At 32.1% G+C, this 24252-nt stretch overlaps 2 protein-coding genes across 2 annotated transcripts; both read left to right on the top strand.

Moving 5' to 3' along the window:
• On the top strand, positions 1-1122 carry LOC133669904 (blue copper protein 1a-like). The gene is made up of 3 exons (XM_062090230.1): positions 1-166; positions 301-444; positions 920-1122. The coding sequence occupies exons 1-3, from the start codon at positions 1-3 to the stop codon at positions 1120-1122; spliced, it is 513 nt and encodes a 170-aa protein (XP_061946214.1).
• Positions 1123-9444: 8322 nt separating this feature from the next.
• On the top strand, positions 9445-11562 carry LOC133670164 (thioredoxin-like 1-1, chloroplastic). Its single transcript, XM_062090663.1, has 4 exons — positions 9445-9854; positions 10183-10359; positions 10464-10628; positions 10998-11562. The coding sequence occupies exons 1-4, from the start codon at positions 9591-9593 to the stop codon at positions 11304-11306; spliced, it is 915 nt and encodes a 304-aa protein (XP_061946647.1). The 5' UTR covers positions 9445-9590; the 3' UTR covers positions 11307-11562.
• Positions 11563-24252: the final 12690 nt, after the last annotated feature.

Genomic DNA, 24252 nt, shown 5'->3' with positions numbered 1-24252 from the left:
ATGGCTTCTCGTCGTGTATTGGCGATCTTTGTTCTCATAGCTGCCATTTTTCCAATGACAACTTTGGCAACAGAGTACATAGTTGGGGACGAAAGTGGATGGACCTTAGGGTTTGATTATCATGCTTGGGCCGCGAGCAAGAACTTTCTTGTCGGTGACGAACTTGGTAAAATCATCCTCCATTACCCTCCTATGTATAATTCTTCTATAAGAACAACTAGCATGCTTGACTCGACGAGAGTTGTCTGTTACTATTATCATTCAATGCTTTATATTAATATTTGTGGTTGGATTTTGCAGTTTTTAAATATCCCGTTGGTGCTCACAACGTGTTTAAAGTGAACGGAACTGAATTCCAGAACTGTATTATTCCACTGGCGGATAAGGCTCTGACTAGTGGAGATGATGTTGGGGATTCCGGCACCCTATGCGCGGACTGGTGGTGTACTGATAGTTGCTCAGATAGAAGGGGAAGCACACTGTGACACAATATTTTACGTGGTTCGGCAAATCGCCTACATCCACGGGAGAGAGTCCATATTATTTAGGGATAGAGAAAGGATACAATAAATACATGGAAGAGAATCACTTAACTCCCAGCTCACACACTCTACTGCATATGGCAACAGGGCTGTTGCCCTTCTTCTTCTCTTCTCTTCACGTTCTCACACACTCTCACAATCTTGCTCTCACAAAATATGCCTCTTTTATAGGCATTTCATGGCAACCTTTTCCAGCACTTCTTCAACAAAGGTGGCTGCCAACTCCAGCACTTCTTCAACAAAGGTGGCTGCCAACTCCAGCACTTCTTCAACAAAGGTGGCTGCCAACTCCATCTTTTCTTCAACAATGGTGGCTGCCAATAGTCAATGGTTGGTGTTGTTTATTTGCTGCACATGCAATGGCAACAACCCAACAGATGACACCATTGTTTTGGCTAGTCCGGGAAAGAAATGGTATGTTTGTGGAGTGGGCAAGCACTGTGAACTTGGTGGTCAAAAGCTTGCTATAACTGTGCAATCTTTGGCACCAACTCCAAGCCCTGCACCGTCGCCACTCTATGCTAAGCCTGATGAGGCGGTGAAAGGCAAGCGACCTTTCTTCACATTGTGTTGGTGGTGATAAATCCAAATGATGACTTTGATCATTATTTAATCGAAGAAGTGCCCAACATCATATTTTGATGGCTTTCTGCAATAAATGATTTCTTACAGTATTTGAAGTAATTAATTTAGAGGACTGGATATTTCGTAATTAGTAGCTATTGAGTCTGGTTTTAATTTTATTGAATGATGGATTCAACCAAAAATCGCTTATTATTTTTTTTAATAAGATTACACAATCACATATTAATAAATTGATTCGGTAGATTGAGAGTGTTCTATAGGGATTTTCTCTTAATATAACACTAGCTATAATATCTTGCTCTGCCACGAGCTTGTATATTTTTGTGTAAAAAACGATCTGAAGGTGTCGCCCACATGTTTTTAAAAAATAAAAAAATAAAACGACTTGAGTTGTAGCTTCAACCAGATTGAATAAGATAATTTTATTTGAACGACACAATAAGAAAAATCAACAGCAATAGTAAGTGGATAAATGTTTTTTTTTTGTTAAATGACCACGATAACCTGAAAAAAACCCTTTAGAAGTATGTAATTGAATAAAAAAATAAAAAATAAAAACAAAAAACCTAGCTTGAGCAAATCCAAGGTTATATGATAAACACGTAACTTAAATAATAAAAAGCAAGCTAACTTAAGTTAATCTGCAAAACCTATGGTCCAGGTAATAAGAACCCCCAACATATCATTGTTTTGGGTTTCAACAAAACTAGGAGAGAAATGACTTGATATAGAGAATGTTATGTTTTGATCTTGTTACATATTATCTTAATCGAGGTAATGGAGGGGTATATATTGGGTATAACATGAGTTCTATAAAAGTACTTGAGTAATCAAGAGATGATTCATCACTCTAAGTGAATTAGAAAAAAATGTTCCATTTGTTTTCAAATAGTATTGATTGAGAAATCATTGGCCGGTATAGAATGAAATTTGAAAAGAATTTCAAATTTTATTCAAATAATCAATGGCTATTATGTAGAGAATAAATATGATTTAACATGACAGACATACTCTATGCTTTAATATTAAATCAAAATATTATTGATGAAATGATATTAACTACACTGAAAAACTGGTCACTAAAAGATTAAGTCAAATCACTAATAACTTTTATAATATTTAGGGATTATGGCACATTGTCAAACGAAACACTTGATTTTTAAATATAAATTAATCAATTGTTGAATTGATAATAAATTAAATTGTTTAATTCTATTTAATTAGAATTGTAATTTATATCCGGGTCAACATATTAGAAATCTAATGAATCACACACATTAAGAACCATTAGTCATAAATTAAAATGTGATGATTTAATTAAGTGTGACTTGATTAAAATATATTTTAGAAATTAAGGATTAAAATATAATTAATATAAAAATTATATTTCTAGACCTAGAAACATCAAATAAGAACTTGATTGAAATAATTTCTAAAATTATCTTGAATTAATATATAAATGTTATTTTAAAAAATTAATATTTTATTAATTTATAGAGTTTTTGGTAACAAAGTAAGCAATTCAGTTGTAAATTACCATGAAACAACAACTAACGTTTTTTTTTTTTTCCGCTTCTACTAACCATTCCCAAACGAAACCCATTTTACGAAACTGATTATTCTGACTTATGTGTGGAAGATTTGAGTTCGAAAATAGAGGTTGAAATAGAGAATAAAATGAATTTGAAAAAATTACTAAATTATGAGAGGATCAGAGTAATTTTCTTTTTAAAATAATATGTTTCCTTGCAAAAAAAAAAAGAATGTTATCTTGAATAGTAAGCATATGTGAAAATTTGCTTTAAAACCTTTTAACAGAATAAAATATTTTTAACATATAAAAAAATGAAAATTAAAACCATGAATTTTATTTTGATTCAGTTGATTTATAATTTTAAAGCGGGTTAAATAATATTTTAATTTTAAAAATAGCTTTATAGAGATTTCTAGAATTTTTTTTTATGGTAAAACAAGTTGAAGGTTGTATTTTTGGAGTTTCAAAACTTTAACCCCTGCTTTAATTGGCAAAAATTTGCACCGAAAGATGACACATTATTTATTCTAAAAAAATATATATTAGGATATACAGTATGTTGTTTGCCCATTTAAAACAAAGAAAGCCAGGCATTTGGCCTTGACATTTTCTTTTGGACCACCGCGCATGCATATTTTTTTAATAACCCTAAGTTTTTTTTATTTGAGAATAATATTGTTTTTAAATATATTTTTTTAAAATAATATTTAAATAATTGTCTAATTATCTCATAGTTTTCAAGAATATACGAATAAACTGTTGATCTAACGGTTAAACCATTACTATATCCTTATAAGAACAAGAACACAATTTCGATCTTCAGGAAACGTACTTGTTAAAAAAGATAATTAGGAAGCTCGAACGAAACTAGTTTCATCCTTTAAAAGGGTATAAGTATACTCTGGTTAAAAAAAAATAATTTTCAAGAATATTAGAACTTTTAAAAATGATATTAACAATTATTTTACGAGAAATTATATGTTAACCTAACATTCAAAATTTTATATAAAAAAATGATCATTAGTATTTAATAAGAATAGAATATTTATTTTTTTATTGTATTTATCTCATGTTTATTAATCACAAATTTATTCACACAAGAATGTAGAAATGATTAATTCAAAAAATTTTATTATTAAAAACTTGCTGTTATGATTTTAATAATTTTTATTTAAAAAAACAAAACTTCTAATAAAAAAGATATATTTCTATAAAAAAACACATGAATAAGAAAAGAGAGTTTTTAATTTTATTTCCTCTTCCATTCAAGTTATCAGAATATTTATAAATATTTTTATAATTACCATTGTTTTTTTCGATAATGCTAAAATAAGAATTATATGAATAAGATAAGATAATCTTGACTAAAAAAAATATATTTTTGGTCCTAATCTTAATCTTGACTAAGAATTAAATAAAAAAATATTTTAAAAATATCTGTTAAAGCGGGCAGACACTCAATTAGTAAAAATAAATAAAACAAAGGGTTTTATTGTAATTCTGTAGCCAACGTGGTCAAATATTTTCCTGAATCCACTTCGCCAGGTTCCTTCGATTGAAAGTAAAAAGGAAGGATTGCGATCTTTCTTTGGAATAATCCTGGCTGCGTTCAATTTGCCGACAGAGGTGGGATGCAGCCTGGGAGCCCTGTCTTTTCCTTTCCTTTTCTTTTTCTTTTTCTTTTTTATTTTTATTTATAAACCCCACTTCGTCTGCCTTGCCCTCAAGTCAAAATGACCACTGAGATGGTGATTGTAGTCGTAATTTGTTGGCTGTAACAGTAGATATTAGTGGCAGCTGGCAGGTGGTATTAAAAAATTATTAATTTAAAATAAAGATCCTAAATAATATAAGAAAATTGAAAAATTAATAGCCAAGATCACACATTGACAACTTGCTATGGAATCGCAATATGGCTCGGGGTTGGATTTTTTTGTTTTTCATAAAAAATAATGTTTTGATGGCATAAACATGTTTTAAATTATGAAAAAAACTCTCAACTAAGATTATAAATCCAAGTAAGTTAAATAGATTGATTTTATTTTAATTAGATAATAAAAAATAAACAATAATAATATATGGACCAAATTTTTTTAAAAAAATAGCCTGAATTTTGTGTAAAAAAATGATGAAACTCAATTTCTAATATAAAAGGAAAAATTGGATAAAAAGAATAAGAAAATTGATCCAATTAATTCTGAGTTAACATGACAAACTTGTAATCTAAGTAATATGAATCAAGTCAACTGGGTTAACTTGTTAAACTCTTATGCCAAGTCATGAGATCAGAATAACTTGATAGGGAAAAAATAAATCACTCGCGTTAACTTTTCAAACTCATGGCTTGAGTCATTAATTGGAAAGACTTTATCTATAAAAACCATAAAACTTAATTCCAAACTAATCAAATGTTGAAGGTTGAAATTGAAATATTAATCTCAATTATACAAAAGAATCCAAAATAAATAAAAAACAATTAAAAGAATGAGAATTAAAATTGAAATAAAAAATAATTTTTTTATTGAAGAGTGAAATTGAAAAGAAAAATCAATTTAACAAAAAAACCTAAACAAGAAAAAAAATCAAAAGAATAAGGATCAAAATAAAAATAAAAATAATTTTTTTTATTAAAAGATGAAATTGAAAAGAAAAAATAATTTAACAAAAAGACTAGAAAAATAAAACAATCAAAAGAAAAAGGACTAAATTGAAAAAAATAGCATGTCACAAATTAAAATTAAATGATAAAATTAAAAATAAATTAAAATTTTACAAAAATATAAGGATTGAATTTAACATCTTAAAAAATTAGAGAACAACCCTGAAAAATCATTTTTAAGGGGAAGAAAGAGAAAAGAAAAGAGAAAAAAGCCTCCAACATCGCATCATTACCCTAAAGACACCATGCATAATCCTAACAGAAAGACTCCACAATACTTTCAATGACATGACAAAAGTTAGTGTTTAGCTACCAGGAAGTGCCATGTAATCCAATCATTTTTTATTTTTAATAATATTTTATATTTATTAAAATACTAAATTTTTCTTTAGGTAGCTTAATAGTAACAAAAAAACTAATGTGAAAAATATTAAAAAGCCTTCAAACCCCAGCTTATAAATTTTGATTTTCAATGGTACAATGGTTATTTCCCTGTGCTTTTAAAATATAAAAAAATTTTCATTCTTGATCAATTTAGTAATGACTAATGAATCTTGTAAAAATATTTCAATCTCTTCCATAACCAATATAATATATATATATATTTGTGAGAATAACAAAACCATAATTATACTGTTCCAATAAATAATGCCTTTAGATTCTGCATGAGCGATGTTTTTTCGAGCAATGTTAGTTTTGGTTAATGTAATATATATATATATATATATATATTGGTCAAGTCTCGAGAGAAAATTACACTAGAGGTGTTGAAGTAGAGTTTGATTTATAAAATTTGTATTCTTCCTCTAACAAAGAAAAAGCAATTTATCTTAAAAGCGGGGAAAAAAAGGGAGAAAAATACAATGTATCTGTCCGCAAATTAATAATCTCTGTATTACATAATAACAACAACCAACTTTCTCTATGGAAATGAATAAAGGTTAATCACAAACTGGAAAGATTTCACACGGGAAAGCAGCTTTCTAAGCAAATTTTCTCATATACTTGTTCAACACCAGCATCTTTCTTTCTATTGTCTTCTTTTTTTGGAAGCACTGTATAAGGTTGACAAACTAAATTTGTGGTCCGCATTAATTACGCTGCATGTTAAATAATTTTTTCCTAACTTGAGATAAAAATTATAAAGATATTAGAAAGTAAAAAATTCAGTGCATATTAGATGAAATACTTTTAAAATATTAAGATGATGATATATTAAATAATATATTTTTTAAAAAAAACAAGTATTTAGATGTTGACATATTGCTCGACTCAGGTCAACCATGGTTAAATCACAAAATCCATGATCTGCGATATAAGATCATGATTACTCCATGGAACCTAAACACAAACAAAATAAGAAACCTAATTCTAATCAATCAAATATTAAAGAGAAAAAAAAAATTCAATTAAAGAAAAGGATCAAAAAAAGATATATTTAAGCAAACAAAAATATTATGAAAGTGAGCATACCATGCTTGATGGACCCTGATTTACCAGTATTTTTCAAACAACTTTTTGCTGGACAAGTCTATTTTAACAATATCTCAAGCTTTAAGAGTATGTTTGGTATTGTAGTAACTTTTGTGGTTATGGTTTGAAAAAAATTATTTTATAAAAAGTACTTTTGATTAAGGTTGGTTTGGTATTTATATATGTTTGGTTAAAACTGTGGTTGAAATTAAGGTTGAATAAAAAGTAGTTTGATGTATTTGGTAAAAAATACTTTTCAAATTGAGGTTATAAAATAACTAAAAAAGATATATATTAATATTGATGATTTTTAATTTAAATATTGTAGATTTAACTACTATTATTATATCATTAAATAAATAATATTTTTATATCAAATATTTTTTGAGCATGCAACAAAATTAGGTAAAATATCATCAGGAACAAAATTAAGATTGCGATCAAATTTTACAAATGCTACATCATCATGTGATCTCCTTCTAATTTCTATAGTGTTATTGGATAATATTAAACACCAATTTTCAAGTAAAATATAATTACAAAAATAGATTTTTTTATCAGATCTGGTCTGATCGAAATGATAAATTTAGGTCGGATCTAGTTCGGCTGGACAGTGGAGAACATCTCCATTGTCTCCACACAGTAGAGAGTGAATATTCACTATCCACTGTTCACTTTTGTAAAAGTGAATAGTGGAGAGTGAATTAAATTTACTCTCCACTGTTTATATTTACAAAAGTTAATCTACTCTTCGCTAACATGCGTTCAAAATGCAAAACATGGTGGGTTTCTTATAAAATAAATCATGTTTTTTCAGTTATCAAACACTTGTTTTCTTGTGGTTTGCTTCAAAAGCAAAAGCAACTACAGAAACAAACACCTTATAAACGAATATGAAAACAGTTTTGGGTGCACACTTACAGCCTGGGCCCGGTTCTAGGCCCACAGTCCAGGCCTAGTGTTAGGCGCATAACCTAATAACTTTTGAGCCTAAGCAAAAAAAAAAAGGATTATTGGATAATAGATCAAGTAGCAAGAACACTTAATTAAACTTATTATTCAACCACCAAAAAATCTTATTCCTATGTATTTTGGATTTTGAAACATTATCAATGCTTATATTTAAGCTATTGATTTAAATTCAAAACCAATTTTTTTAAAAGCTGAATTTAACAAAGAAAGATAAATAAAAAGACATGAGATAACCCGAGTTATTTTTAAAATTAGTAAAAAATCCTATAAAAAACAAATAAAAAAAATAATAGTGCCCAATATACAGTTAAATCAAATGTTAAAGGATGAAACTGAAAAAAACACGAGTTTAAAAAGAAAAAACTTAAGTGAATTTCTTAAACCTGAGTTAATCTTTCAAATTTATAAATTGTTAAATTGTAGACCTAGGCTTAATAAAAAAGCCTAATTCAATATTGAATGATAAAATCAGAAAAAAATATCAATTTAAGAAATTTACCAAAGTAAAAAGCATAGAAATAAAAAATGACGAATGATGAAATCATAAAAGAAACAATTTTAAAAATAATCTCAAATAAAATAAATAACAATAAAAAGAATGGAGACTAAATCCGACATATTAAAAAACTAAAGGAGGATGAAATTGAAAATAAATTTCAATTCTATAAATAATTTAAATAAAAAAATATATATTAAAAGAACATTGACCAAATCCAAAGAAAAAACAAATTAAAAGGCTGTTGTGAAATTTTAAAAGTTCAGATGTGAAAATCAAGGAGAAAAAAAAGAAGAAGAGGAAAACAAGAAAAGAAATAGGTGCCAATTTGGGAAGAACTAATCACAAGTGCCATCTACAGAGGTAGGCCCCATCATGATAAATCATAGGCGTTGTTTAAACACAACAGACGATTTAATCACTGGCACATTTAATGCACGTGTTGTTTTTTGTATATTTATAAAAATATCAATTTACTCCTAAGACTGCTTGATAATTATAAAAGTATGAATAAGCCTGAAAATAAGGTAAGAAAATTAAATACAATGGAGTTATTTTACTGTGATGTGAAAAGTGAAATATAAAAAATACTCAAGTTAAATAATTTTTTATTTTTAAAAATAATTATGTAATTATATTGTGAAAAAAACAGAAAAGACCTAGATACAAACTAAATTCTATAATAACTATTCAACCATGTAAAAATCGAATTCTGGTTAATTTTTTTAGAAAGATAAAATAGTAATTTTATTATTTTAATTCACAATTAATTTCATCGTATTTTTTCCAGTTTTTGTTAATAACCCAGAAACGACAAAAAAAGATAAATAAAAGTGAAGCTGCCTTTTCATCCAAAGCACATATCCATCCATCCAAATCCAACTTCCAAACGAAGTCATAGGTTAGATGACGCCACGTGTCATAATAATACAACTCACCGCACCTGGTATCAATTATCAACCATAAAAACCGGCGAACATGAAAAATAAATCTTAAACAGCACAATAAAGACCTTATCCATTGATTTTCACATTTTTCGCCAAATAATTTCAACCGTTAGATTGAAGTCCCATCAATCATCCATGACATAATCCAACGGCCCAAAAGATCCCACCACCATTTCCAATTTTCAACACTTCCGAATTCAAAAAGCATAGAGAGAGAGAGAGAGAGAGAGAGAGACTCTTATCTATAAGACAGAAAGCATAAGCCTTTCTTTATTGTTTTGCTAGAGCTTGTAACCAATATATTTCTCCATTTCTCTCTAAATTCTTTGTCTTTAGAAACAAAGTTTGTGTCTTTGTTTTTCCTAAGTTGTTGTAAGAAATCATGGCAGATGTTTTAAGCAAAACAAGTCTATTTGTTTCTTCTAATGTTGGTAATTATCAAAACCAACAGCAAAATAGTATTTCTGTGTTTGCAAAAAGTTGCAAGCTTAAAGGGTTCCCTTTGAAGGCCAAACCACAGGCTTTGAGATCACAAATTACAAGATCTTCTTCTTGCAGTGATTTTTATGGCAAGAGGGTTGCTGTTCTAGGAAATCAAAGCAAACCCAGAAGAGGGTATCTTTGTCAAGCTTCGGTTGTGGCTCAGGTTGGTCAAATTTGTATGGTTTTGATTTATAGACTCTATTTTGAATTTCTTGTTTAATGAGATGTTTTTTTATCTCTTTTGTTTAATTTTGTTGCGGGTTGAAGCCTTGATTTTTGCTCCTGTTTGATATTATAATAAATAAAAGAATTATGAGATTTTATATATTGTGGAAAATCGAAGTTTTATTTTATTCTATTTTTTGTCATTTTATTATTATCAGGATGGATAAATTGGATAATCGAAGTTTTATTTTATTCTATTTTTTGTCATTTTATTATTATCAGGATGGATAAATATTTATCGGGTTTTCCTTTTGTGGAATTGACAGACTGGCCTTAGACTTAAATATGCTCAAAAATGGTGGGAGAAAGGTCTGCAACCCAACGTGAGAGAGGTGACTTCTGCACAAGATCTTGTGGATTCCCTAATGAATGCCGGGGACAAACTTGTTGTCGTTGATTTCTTCTCCCCTGGATGTGGTGGCTGTAAAGCTCTCCATCCCAAGGTATGATACGCATAACCGTTTGGATATAGATGTGGTGCATGTGAATATGAATAGGTGAGTTATTTTTCTGAGAGATTGCTGATGGATATCTTTTTTTTTGGCAGTTATGTCAATTGGCAGAGTTGAACCCAGATGTACAGTTTCTTCAAGTGAATTATGAGGAGCACAAATCCATGTGTTATAGCCTCAATGTCCATGTTTTACCTTTCTTCCGGTTATATCGAGGGGCTCATGGCCGGTTATGCAGCTTTAGCTGTACTAATGCCACGGTTAGTTTCACTATTATTAACTTTCGTTGGCTAACTGCAATAGTTGAAGTGAGTTTTATAATTGTTTCTATTATGAACATGCCAATCTGTTTCAGTTTCTCCGTTTTCTGTATAGTAAGAGCTTCAACGCATGAAAGAAGGAAAAGCATAGCTTGATTGATTCTTGAAATAAAACATTTTTCTGCTTATGTTTTCGAGATCCAAGATTCTTCAACTCACTCGATTTCACTTTTTAATCTTGAGTTAGAATTCATCTGATTCCTTTTAATTTACTTCAACATAGCATTAACCATACAGTATATTATGCATGCTTTGTCAGTCTCGTTGATTGTTTCTTTAATGATGGTCTCTGTTTTGGTGCTGTTTCAGATCAAGAAATTCAAAGATGCATTGGCCAAGCACACACCAGACCGATGCAGCCTTGGGCCAACAAAAGGGCTGGAGGAAAAAGAGCTTGCTGCACTGGCTGCTAACAAAGACCTCTCCTTCACCTATACACCCAAAAAAGTTCAACCTGCACCAGTCCCTGCAGCAGAGGAAGAGGTAGTACCAGCAACAGCCGCATCCCATTCAGACGGAGGCCTACCTCCTCTTCCTCTTACTCTTCCTCTTCCTATAACAAGCTTGAAGTCCGCTCAAGACTCAGAGGAGAAAACCCTAGTCATTTCTGGGAGATGATGTGGTGTGGTCAGCCATCAGTGACCTCCTCCCTACTCTCCTTGTACAGTCTGTGCGCTACTTTCATTTTGTATCAGTATTAGAAATGAACAAAACCAATTCAAGCTCAGGGCATGCTGTATGTATGTCGTCATGGAGTTGCAGGGTTTTGGATTTATTTTTTTGGATCCTAGCCTCTGCTATTATGAGCCTTAAGAGAGATCGGTGTGATTGTAATTTGTAAAATTAAATTTAATATATTTTTAAATTATTTGAACTTCTTGATATTAAAAATAAAAAAATTATTATTTTAATATATTTTCAAATAAAAAATGCTCTAAAAAATAATCTAACCATGAATGACACGAGAGGCCAGGCCATCTGGTATAAAAGATATTCGTATCAATCATGGTTTGGTACATCAGCAGTAGAGGTCTTTCTGTCTACTCCACCGCTAGGCAACAGAGGCATTCTACTATTTTTCCGTTAATTTTAACTTTTTAAGGGGAGGGATAAGCATGTTAGCTTCTAATTAGTTCTATTTTTTTTATAAAAAAAAGAATTGAGAATAATATTATTAAATTCCAAAAAATATCAAAGAAAAAATCTTTAATTTTTTTGCCAGATTTTTATTAATTTCCCTAAAGTTATTGTTTTTATTTCATTAGAAAAAAAATTAAATTTTATTTTAGAAGACCAAAAAATATTAAATTTTGATCTTTTAATCTTTCTATTAAATTATTCTGGATTTTCTTTTTATTTTTAGCTGAAATTTTTGTTTTATTTTAAAACTCCAAGGAAAAAAATAAACCTCAAACACAAATTTTACATGAAAAGTTAAATAAAAAAACCATACTTATAAAAAAAATACATAAATTGTACAAAGTATATGTCACCAATAAATTCATAATTTAAAAATGTTTTTTATTTAAAAATACATTGAATTAATATTTTTTTATTTTTTAAAATTTATTTCTAATACTACCACATGAAAATAAATTATTTGAAAATGCAAAAGAATTAAAGCAAGAAAAACTTTCTAATTTTTTTTAAAAATACTTTTAAAAAATAAAAATAAAAACATTAAAAAAAGAACACTGTTTGAACTGCGGGGTGATGTCAGTGAGGGCATATCCAAAGAAAAGGTTCGAAGCAGGAGCATAAAGTGGGGATCGCTGGAGCACATGAGAAGATGCATGGAACTTTGACTAAATGGAGAGAAAGTAATATAAAAGTAACGTAAAATGGATAAGGTTGCGTGTGCATGAGGATGATCCACGTGGCCCAACTCATTTTACACACGCATTATGCTCTTTGTGGGGCGAGGCAATGCTCTCTTTATCTTGACACAACTTGCGAGCAATTTTTCGAAATATCTAATGCCTCAAACCCCCTCTCCTCTCTCGTATCCCCATTAATTAACAAAAATTAAAGAGTTCAAGAAAATTAGTGTTTATCTATACCCATTACAACTTTAATTACAACAATAATTTAAAATGTTTTTTTATTATGATTTTTTTAATTTTTTTTCTTGATTTTATTGTTTAATATTAAAATGGTTAAAAATTGAGTTTTATAACTTGTCTATTTTCTTTTTCCCTTGATATAGAGTTAGTATGATTTGCGAGTTTGTTAGAGTAATTTATGTTGCTTTAGTTTACAGGTTTGGTAAGGTGTTTTCTTTTTTCTTTTTCTAATTAAACATTGATATTTTTATTGTCTATTTTTTCTCTTCATGTAGTTAAAAAAAAATTAGTTAAGAGAAAAATCATGTTATTAAATTTTATAAAGTTTATGGAGCTATTTAGGCTGATTGACCTGGTTTGCAGGTCTAACAAGTCTAATTATTTTTTCTTCTTTGTTAAAAATTGATTTTATCGATCTTATTCTTAGATATTGAGTTAATTGAGAATTCAGTTTCGTAACTGAAATATAAAACTGAAATCAATACAATATATTATTATCTTAATATTATTTTTTAAAAGTTGTCATATTGAATTTTTTTTAAAGTTAATCCATGTTTTTACCAGTTATTTAAATTATCTTTGAATTTATAAAATTTATCGATTTTAGTTGAGTTAGTTCCCATATAATTTTAAAAATCATATTTTTTTAAAAATTAATCTATATTTTTATCAGTTATCTAAATTATTTATATATATATATATATATAAATTATGGATAAAGTTTAGCTCACACGCAGCGAATAACGTGCGAATGTACCAGTGTGTCCTCTATTATTGCACACACTAATCCTTGTGGGGATAAACTTGGATAAATGATTAACACGATTTTAGGGATTGAAGAATTCCTAAACTCATCTCTTCTCTGCCGATGTGCCCTAACTTACCGAGCACAGAATGCTTGGTGGGGGCGCCTCCATATTTTGTACAGAAATTTAGTGATCTATAATCGAGCTCCTCTCTGTTCTTGCCATGTGTCCTGATTCCCAGCACACGAGTGAGCATCGAACAGTGCTTTCGTGGGAGGCTTGTCTTCGAATGATTTGCACAAATTGAGGTGTTGAGCATCACGAAGCTCCTTCCTTCTCCATCCAGGTGTCCAGCACGGTATATCCCATCAAAGATTAGTTGTCCCACCAGGCATGGACATTTGCGACGCCGAGGGGCCAAATTATTTCTTTCTTGAAAATAATGTTCAGGTGCTTTAAGGAAGGAAGGAAGGAAGGAAGGAAATTCACCGATTAGGTTATAAATCTGTCTAAGTTAAATAAATTAGTTTTATTTTATTTTGAGGATCTAGCTGCTGTGGTCAATCGTGTGATTTGTTCCATCCTCGTCCCGGGTTTGACCCTCTATGTGCACACCTGTCACCCCCGTGGTGTCTTACCTGCTCCTGGGCTTGCAGGATGTCCAGTGGGCCGTGGGGAATAGTCGTGGTGCGCGCAAGCTGGCCCGGACACCCCACGCAAATAAAAAAAAAAAGTAGATAAAGATAGCAAGTGAATCAAAATAAAAATAAAAAAGAAATGCAATCATTATAATTTGGAAATAAAACCTTTTACCACACCACAAATAGCTCAATTCTTAGTCAATTAAATATAAAAGGAGAAAATTAGGTAAAATACACAAAAACCGATCCGAATCAACCAACCAATGATAATCTTTTGAATATTCATAAGGCACATTTTCAGTACTTGAACACTCCAATTGACTGCTTTAGACTAACAAACTTTTGGTTATCTGCTATTGTTTAACATGCATAATTCTATATTTAAAATGATCCGATTCTTTCTTTTTAATACACCATTTTGATGTGGTGATATAATGTTATGAGTTACTTCTAAATTTGATGCTTGTTATAGTAACTTTCAAAGTCATCTGAAGTGTGTTATCTTCCTCGATCACTAGGTTGATTTTTAATCATGACCCCCTTTTTTTTTGGATAATAAATTTCATCTCTCTTTTCTCTTCCTCTGCCACGGTTTCTGACTTGAATTTCTTGTTCATGGACAAGCAATTAATTGTATAGTTCATCAACTGAAAAAAGTAGATGTCTTTAGACATTTTAATTGAACAAATAACATAGTTATAATTTGTTGTAATAGATCATAAAATATTATCTATTACTATAACATCTTTCATTTTATCTTCATGAAGTCTTATTTTACTAGCTATAGCTGATGTATTAGAGAAATATATATTTATTGACTCTCTTGGTTTTATTTGAAGAGTTTCAAGCTCTCTGGGAGGAGCTTGAAGGTGTTGTCATTTCACTTTGATTTTTCCTTGATATTTTGTTCTTTATGGAGTCCTATATCTTCTTGGAGGTATCATTTTAAAGAATAGTTTAAGTATAGAACAATCTATAATTTGAAATAAGTAATTCTTTCCCTTGAGGTCTTTTAATTTTTATTACCGTGAATTTTTTGTGTGTATCATTTTAAAGAATAGTCTCAAGTATAGAACAATCTATGATTTGTACTTGATGATATTTAGATGATAATGAATTTAAAATACTGACTTGAGATAATTTCTAATTATTAGGATACATGGTTTGAATGTTTGAATTTTGTTAGGATACTAGCATGCAAACCCGACAAGATAAAAGGCAAGAGATAGGATAAAATGAGAAATGAGACACACAAGAATTTACGTGGTTCACCCAATTTGGCTACGTCCACGGTCAAGTATAGAAGGATTTTACTAAGTAATGTGGGAATTACAACCTCTCTCAAATAATAGGAGAACAACTAAGAATCTCTCTATTACTAGGAGAAAACACCTCACTTACTCTCTCACAAATACCTCACAACTTTGTGGGATTACTCTCTCTTCACTCTCCTCTTCTTCTTCTCTAACTTGGTGTGCAAAATAAGCTTGAAGGCATTGCCTATTTATAGGCAAGAGTGAGGGGACAAATGCCATAAATCATGGCACCAATTATGCCACAAATTATGCCATAAATCATGGCACCAATTATGCCACAAATTATGCCATAAATCATGGCACCTAATTATGCCAACAACTCCACTAATATTTGTCTTCCACCAATTAATTAAGTGGTGGCTTCACATTCTCCCACTTGAAGACTTTGATGATTTAATCAAGTCTTCACACTTGATCATCTGTGATTCTTCTATCCTTTCTATACTTGCCATCTTCATGCTGCTTACGTTTCTGCTAGGCCAGAAGAGGATCTACACCATATATACTTATCAGTGTTGACTGGTTTGGTCAAAGCATCTGCTGGGTTTTCCTTTGTGTGAATCTTTTGAAAGTCCACACTTCCATCTTCCACCACTTCGCGAACAAAGTGATACTGAACATCTATGTGTTTTGTTCTTGAATGAAACGCTGGATTCCTTGCAATATAAGGAATCTTCTCTTGTTTATGCCCGAGCTCCTCCATAAGTTTCTTCATCCATATTGCTTCTTTACAAGCTTGTGTAGCTGCCATGTACTCAGCTTCTGTTGTGGACAATGCTACAACAGTCTGAAGTTTAGAGATCCAGCTCACAGCTCCTCCTGCAATTATGAACACATAGCCTGTAGTGGATTTTCTTTTCTCAAGGTCACCAGCAAAATCTGAGTCAACATAACCTCTGACAGTAAATTCTGATCCTCCATAACATAATGCAACATCTGAGGTACCCTTGATGTATCTCAAGATCCTCTTAATAGTATTCCAATGCTCTCTACCAGGATTTGTCATGTATCGACTAGCTGCTCCCACTGCTTGTGCAATGTCTGGTCTTGTACATATCATGGCAAACATTAAACTTCCCACTGCTGATGCATACGGTACTCGAGACATCTCCATCCTCTCTGCTTCATTGCTAGGAGACATACTTGAGGATAATTTGAAGTTAATAGGAAGTGGGGTGGAAATTGGCTTACAATCTTGCATGTTGAAGCGACGCAAGATCTTCTTCAAATAATTCTTCTGAGAAAGCCAAATCTTCCTCTTACTTCTGTCTCGGTGAATTTGCATCCCTAGAATCTTGTTTGCTGGTCCCAAGTCCTTCATATCAAACTCCCTAGCCAACTGTGCCTTCAATTCTTGGACTCGATCTTTGTTGGGGCCTATCACCAACATGTCATCCACGTACAACAACAGAATGATGAAAACATCATCTTCTTCAAACCTCTTGTAATACGTACAATGGTCTGAACTGAGTCTGTTGTACCCAAGGCTAATTATGAAGGAATCAAATCTCTTGTACCAACACCTCGGCGCCTGTTTGAGACCGTATAGAGATTTGTTCAACCTGCAAACCAAGTTCTCCTTGCCTGTTTCAGCAAAACCCTCTGGTTGGAGCATATAAATTTCTTCTTCAAGTTCTCCATGAAGAAATGCAGTTTTCACATCTAACTGCTCTAGGTGAAGATCAAATATAGCACACATTGCCAAGACTACTCTGATTGTAGTAAGTCGTACCACCGGAGAAAATATCTCATTGAAGTCTATTCCTTCTTTCTGAGCATATCCTTTCACCACCAATCTTGCACGATACCGCTCCACTTGATCATTGCCATCACGTTTTATCTTGTAAACCCATTTGTTGCCAATGGCCTTTCTTCCTTGTGGTAGCGGAACAAGATCCCAAGTGTTATTCTTGTGTAGAGCTTCAATCTCCTCTTGCATTGCTGTCATCCACATAGATACATCTGTGCTTTTGATAGCCTCATGGAAAGTTGATGGCTCTCCATCCTCTGTTAGAAGACAATATGCAATATTGCTCTCAGTACTATATTCTGAGTGCCAAGCCGGTGGTCTTCTTTCACGAGTTGACCGCCGAACTTCAGGAGTTTCAGACTCTATTTGTTCTTGCTCTTCATGCTCTGGTGCATCTTCAGAAGAAGTATGATTCTGAGTATTTTCAATCTGGACTGCTGTAGTCTCCTTTAGAATGCTATTATGTTCTTCCATTTGCATTTTACCTTCTGCAAATATGACATCTCTGCTGATGACTACTTTGTGGGCAGTGGGATCCCACAAGCGATACCCCTTCACTCCATCAGCATATCCCAAGAATACACATTTTCTGGATTTTGAATCCAGCTTGCTAACTTCTTGTGTATTGTACATCACGTACACAGGACTTCCAAATATATGCAATCGAGAATAATCAGCTGGCTTCCCAGTCCACATCTCCATCGGTGTCTTCAGCTCAATTGCAGTTGATGGAGATCGATTTATCACATAACAGGCGGTATTGACTGCTTCTGCCCAGAATGACTTTCCTAGACCTGCAGCCTTCAACATTGCTCTTGTTCTTTCTAATAGAGTTCTGTTCATCCGCTCTGCCACTCCATTTTGTTGTGGAGTGTATGCCGTTGTGAACTGCCTTTTGATACCTTCATGTTGACAGAAGTTATCAAATTCATCACTGGTATATTCTCCTCCATTGTCAGTCCTCAAACACTTGATCTTCTTTTCAGATTCAAGTTCCACCCGCGCTTTGAAAGTTTTAAAGACTGCGAACACATCTGCCTTCCTTCTAATTGGATACACCCAACATCTCCTGGAGAAGTCATCTATAAATGATACAAAGTATCTTGCTCCTCCCAAGGATACAACCGGTGCTTGCCAAACATCAGAGTGAATCAGGTCTAAGATGCATTTGCTCTTAGTTGTTGATGTGTCAAACTTTAACCTGTGTTGTTTACTTGTAACACAGTGCTCACAAAAGGGTAAAGTAACCTTTGTAAGCCCAGGGAGTAACTTCTGATCAGAGAGAACTTTCAAACCTTTCTCTGACATGTGGCCTAGTTTTTGATGCCACATCATCGTCTTCTCTTCTGCAGGATTGGCTGATGCGATTGACGCTTCTGCCCCATGATGTGTTTCTCCCATTAATACAAACATGTTTGCAACTGTCTTTCTTGCCTTTAAAACCACCAGCGCTCCTTTGACAATTTTCATTATTCCATTGTCTGTTCGGATCTTACAGCCAAGACTATCAAATTGTCCTACGGACAAAAGATTCTTCTTCAAGTCTTTCACATGCCGCACTCCTGAAATAGTGCGAATCAAGCCATCATACATCTTTAATTTGATGGTGCCAATGCCATCAATCTCTACAGCATGATTATCACCCATGAACACTTTGCCTCCAGAGATGGGTTCATATGTATGGAACCAATCTCGATTAGGAGTCATATGCCATGTTGCTCCTGAATCCATTAGCCAGACATCAGTAAGCTCTTCTTTATCTGTAGAGATTGTCGCTGCTTCACTATATAAAACCTCCCCATCTTCTGAGGTGCTCGCAACACATCCTTGAGGTTTTGATGACTCTGCAGTGTTCTCTATACCCTTTTTAAACCAACAATCCCTTTTGAAGTGCCCTTTTCTGCCACAGTTGTAGCATTTCACAGTCTTCTTGCTTCTTGATTTGGACCTCCCTTGCCTTTGACTCCCACTGGAGCCACGCTCCGTTGATCTCCCTCTTGACACCAATAATGCCTCTGCTTGGTTTGAACTATTTCTGTCTCCTTTATTTTTGCGCCTATTTTCTTCTTCCAAGATGGCGGCTGCAACATCATCAAAGACTAAATAGTCTGTGAGGATATTATTGGTCAAGTTGATAATGAGCTGATCATACGAATCTGGAAGACTTTGAAGTAGAAGCTCTGCACGTTCACTTTCCTCTATTTGTTGACCCAACGTAGTGAGTTGTGAAAATAGAGTCCTTATTGTGTTGATGTGGCCAGTCACCGCCGTGGTTTCTGCCATTCGAAGGGTATAAAGTCTCCGCTTTAAGAAAATCTTATTGTGCAAAGACTTGGACTCATATAGCTTTGTTAGAGTCTCCCATATCTCCTTAGCTGTTTTCTTCTCCGCCACACTTGATAATACTTCATCAGCTAATGCTAAATGTATGTTAGCAATAGCATTGCCATCCATCTCATTCCATTTTGCATTATCAGTGATCTCCGCGGGTCGATCCTCAATTGCTGCCAAGCAATTGTCTTTCCTTAAGATTGCCTTGATTCTCATTTTCCACAATGAAAAATTGCTCCCCTTGAACCTCTCAATCTCGTACTTTGCTGCCATTTTATTCACCGTGATCTATTCAGTTATCACCGTTTCACCGATCTGTAACGTATATAGAACTAGTATCGTGTAAATAATACTTCACTAAGTAAGTTCCCAGGAAAGATTGGAGGGGTCACAAATGGTCCCGCTTAAAACCCAATCTCCTTAGACAGAACTTCCTAGCCTGTATTTATTTACCGCACTGATTTTCTATAGCGCCAACAGTATCGTATGTAAACAGTATCGTATGGATGAATAGTGCCGTATAGGTGAATAGTGTCGTAGACGTGAATAGTAACCGTATACACGAATGACTTTTGTGTATTAACAACACCAACCAAGAAGGCTCTGATACCACTTGTAAGGACTATGGACACCACTTATCTCCACATTGGTATGATATTGTCCACTTTGGGCCTAAACCCTCATGGATTTGCTCTTGGGCTATACCCAAAAGGCCTCATACCAATGGAGATATTTGTCCATCCTTATATACCCATGATCCTCCCCATTTCTAGCCAATGTGGGACTTTGGTCGTATACCCAACAATCCTCCCCTCGAACAAAGGACCACCGAGCCTCCCCTCAAACCGATCATTCATCCGTCCACTCTCAACCAACCAGGATTCTTCATTCTCTACTTCACCGTGTTGGGGTCAGGACACGTCCATGAAGCATCCGGAGAGCACTACCTGACTTGAGAGTTTGCTCTTTCTAGGTCAACTCCTCTTCACCGTGTTGGGATCAGGACACGTCCATGAAGGGAGCACACCGCCTATCCAATAGAGCTGTTCCATGGAGCACATCGTGATTGGGGGCCCACCACCTTATGTTCGGCATTCCGAGGATTCATCCATCATGGCTAACTCCGGGGGCCTGGCTCTGATACCACTTTTAGGATACTAGCATGCAAACCCGACAAGATAAAAGGCAAGAGATAGGATAAAATGAGAAATGAGACACACAAGAATTTACGTGGTTCACCCAATTTGGCTACGTCCACGGTCAAGTATAGAAGGATTTTACTAAGTAATGTGGGAATTACAACCTCTCTCAAATAATAGGAGAACAACTAAGAATCTCTCTATTACTAGGAGAAAACACCTCACTTACTCTCTCACAAATACCTCACAACTTTGTGGGATTACTCTCTCTTCACTCTCCTCTTCTTCTTCTCTAACTTGGTGTGCAAAATAAGCTTGAAGGCATTGCCTATTTATAGGCAAGAGTGAGGGGACAAATGCCATAAATCATGGCACCAATTATGCCACAAATTATGCCATAAATCATGGCACCAATTATGCCACAAATTATGCCATAAATCATGGCACCTAATTATGCCAACAACTCCACTAATATTTGTCTTCCACCAATTAATTAAGTGGTGGCTTCACAAATTTTAAGGGTTAGCTTTAATGGGAAGAGTGATTTTTTAATAGCCTTTGAGTCTAATTTGTAGCCATGATTTATTCTTGTAATCTGTAGGCATATTAGTTTTAGTTTTGATATTTAGAGTAAAAGTTTTTAAATATTTGGATCAAATAATGAGATAGTGAAGTTTAGGTAACAATTGAAGAACACATAAGCATTAGCAAGATTTGATTAAATACATGAATATAAAAAGTCTAATCTAAGACGATGAAGTTGTTTGATTATAACTTGAACTAATCTTGCATGAAAAAAAATATATTTTTCATTGGATCTAATTGAACAAGTAAAATCTTGATATGAATAATCTAAACATGATGAAAAGAATAATAAAACAAAATAGAAATTAAAATAACTAATAATATAGTAAAATCCATTAACAAATTCACAAGAAATACTTGAGAAGAGGAAACTCCCCTCTTCTTCTCTCCCTACGTGCCCTAACTTACTGAGCACAAAATGCTTGGCGGGGCACCTCTATATTTCTTACCATGTGTCCTGATTCTCATCACATGAGTAAGCATTGAACAATGCTTTTGTGGAAGGCTTATCTTCAAATGATTTGCACAAATTTAGGTGTTGATCATCACGTAGCTCCTGATTGGATTGCCAATGGAGTTTTGATAGCTTTCAAAGTTGAAAAATATAATCAATAATCTTTTCTTAAAGGACTACATAATTTGATCGTTGATATTGCACACTTTGCATTGTTAAACCAATTTTGCAATGGTTGATGTCCGACAAGAAGATAGATTAAACCAATTTCACACTGTTCATGACATTTGCTTAAGAAGATGTTTGTTTTTGCGGCAAAAATGATATTTTTAAAATATTTAAAATTAATTTTTAAATATTTTTAGATTGTTTTGATATGTTAATATTAATATTAGTATTGTGATTCACCCATCAAATGTTGACTAATTCTTGTTTTGAATGACATTTGTGTTGTTTGTTTTTGTGGCAAAAATAATATTTCTTAAATATTTAATTTTTTTGTTTAAAATTAATTTTTAAGTATCTTTGAATCATTTTAATACGCTGATATTAAAAATAAAATAAAAATAAAAAAATATTATTTTATTATATTTTTAAATAAAAAATACTTTAAAAAACAACAACTATTTCTAAATATAAAAAGAGAAGCTGTTTAGTGAGAGGAAAGGCTTGTTTTCATTGTTACAATATATAGTACAAGGAAAACATTTGAAATTGCTAGTTTTAACGTGTTATTTTTGTGTGACACGTCGTCTATCAAAAACTAACAATAAAATGGATGAAGAAGCCATATTAGAAAATTTTAGCACTACAAATTGAATAAAAAAGATAAAATAAAAGAGCCACGTTAACAACTAAAAAAATACATTAACCCTTTTTTCGCTAGTTTATTTGTGGAGTTCGTCTTTTTGTTTTTGAATTTATGACTCATTATTTATTTCTATCCCTCAACGAAAGTGTTCTAAACCATAGCATCGGTTAATGTTGAAGTAACACATTACTTTAAGCAATCTCCTTTCTATCCATCAACATTACAAAAAGTTTCAAGAAACTCTAAGTAAAATTGTTTAAAGAGGTAAATATTATGTTAAAGGAGTTTTTAGATATTTATCATTCTAATCTCTTTAATTTTTTATTTCATAAGCTTGAAGTCCAGAACTTAATAAATTTTGTGCATCATATTGAACTCCCTCATCCATTACCATTTACATGTGATGTGATGAGAAAGATGAAGATAATTTTAATTTTCTAAGTTGTTTCAAAACCATATCTATTGAGGTTTTAAATATAATTTGTCCCATTCCACACACTCATTCATATAATGTTCATAGTTACAAATCTAGAAAGCTTGTACATTTTCTTTTTGTGTCTCTTGATGTATCTCTTCATGCTAGAATGTCTAAGTTAGCTGAGTTTTTTAGATGTAGAGTTTATAATTTTAATGTTAAGATTGTAAAAAAAATAATAATTAAGAAAGTAATGAACATACAAATTTCAATTTGATTTACACAAGTATCATGATGCATTTAATATTAGAGATTATTTCATGATACAGTTTAGACCTGAACAATGTTTTTTGAAAACCAACCAATTATAAATTGCAAGTAAGTAGTGTTAGATCATTCAAAATGTTGCAAATGATTAAATCAAGTATTTGTATAATTAAATTGTTACCAAACTTTGATGTTAGCTCTACTTTTAACATATAAGGATCTCGTTATGTATACAAGACAAGAATATATCCCTGATTATCCTTTTGAAACCGACGTTCCATTATCCTTATCATTGACATGAAAAGAACATATTAATGCTACTTTGAATGCATAAGTTATTTTTAAAAGAGATTATAAAATTCAGTAAATCCCAATTTATGAGCTAGATGATCATATCATATTGTACTTGATTACAAGAGAGACATTACAACAACTTGATTTTAATCTTTAGGAGTTTTATAGGAGTCGCCTGGTGCTATACTTTATGGAGTTGAGTTTTTTCAATATCAGAAGATTTAATGGGAACACCATACTCGAAATATAATTCACATATGCATGTGATCTTCGATAATGGAGGTTAGCCTAATCGTTATTTATTGGTTGAGAAATTAGACTTTAGCTTATGTTTTAGGTTTAGGTTATTTAAACTTTTAGTTGGGTTTTGTTATTAGATTTGATATTATTTTATTTTAGGCTTTAGTTTAGTTTTAATGGGTTTTTGGCCAAATAGTTAATTTTTTTAGGATTTTGCTATTTATACACACATTTTTTTAACATTGTAGTCAATTTTGGTGATGAATTATTAAAAGTTATAGAGTAGCAAACTTTCCCATGTCCCTTTTTTCTCTTCTTCAACATTTTTCTCTCTTTTTCTTTAACTTTTTCTAGCCTTTTGACATATATTTTGTAAACTAGAGGGTTAATCCGATTTAAGACATCATAAGTTATGGTTTACTATAATAATAATAATAATAATAATAATAATGTTATTTTTTTAATGTAAAAAATATGTTTAATTCAAACCTATATGTGTATTACATCAATTG

The sequence above is a fragment of the Populus nigra genome, chromosome 12, assembly GCF_951802175.1.
Source record: "Populus nigra chromosome 12, ddPopNigr1.1, whole genome shotgun sequence".
Lineage (NCBI taxonomy): Eukaryota > Viridiplantae > Streptophyta > Magnoliopsida > Malpighiales > Salicaceae > Populus > Populus nigra.
The sequence above is the reverse complement of the archived record's forward strand: the minus strand, read 5'-3'. Positions and strand labels throughout refer to the sequence as shown.

Excerpts from the sequence above, each read along its gene's own strand:
- LOC133669904 (XM_062090230.1), top strand. The coding sequence starts at position 1 with ATGGCTTCTCGTCGTGTATTGGCGATCTTTGTTCTCATAGCTGCCATT. Across the intron at positions 167-300 it reads TCTTGTCGGTGACGAACTTG|TTTTTAAATATCCCGTTGGT; the intron begins GTAAAATCATCC and ends TGGATTTTGCAG. Across the intron at positions 445-919 it reads CCTATGCGCGGACTGGTGGT|ATGACACCATTGTTTTGGCT; the intron begins GTACTGATAGTT and ends ACAACCCAACAG.
- LOC133670164 (XM_062090663.1), top strand. The coding sequence starts at position 9,591 with ATGGCAGATGTTTTAAGCAAAACAAGTCTATTTGTTTCTTCTAATGTT. Across the intron at positions 9,855-10,182 it reads AAGCTTCGGTTGTGGCTCAG|ACTGGCCTTAGACTTAAATA; the intron begins GTTGGTCAAATT and ends TGGAATTGACAG. Across the intron at positions 10,629-10,997 it reads TTAGCTGTACTAATGCCACG|ATCAAGAAATTCAAAGATGC; the intron begins GTTAGTTTCACT and ends GTGCTGTTTCAG.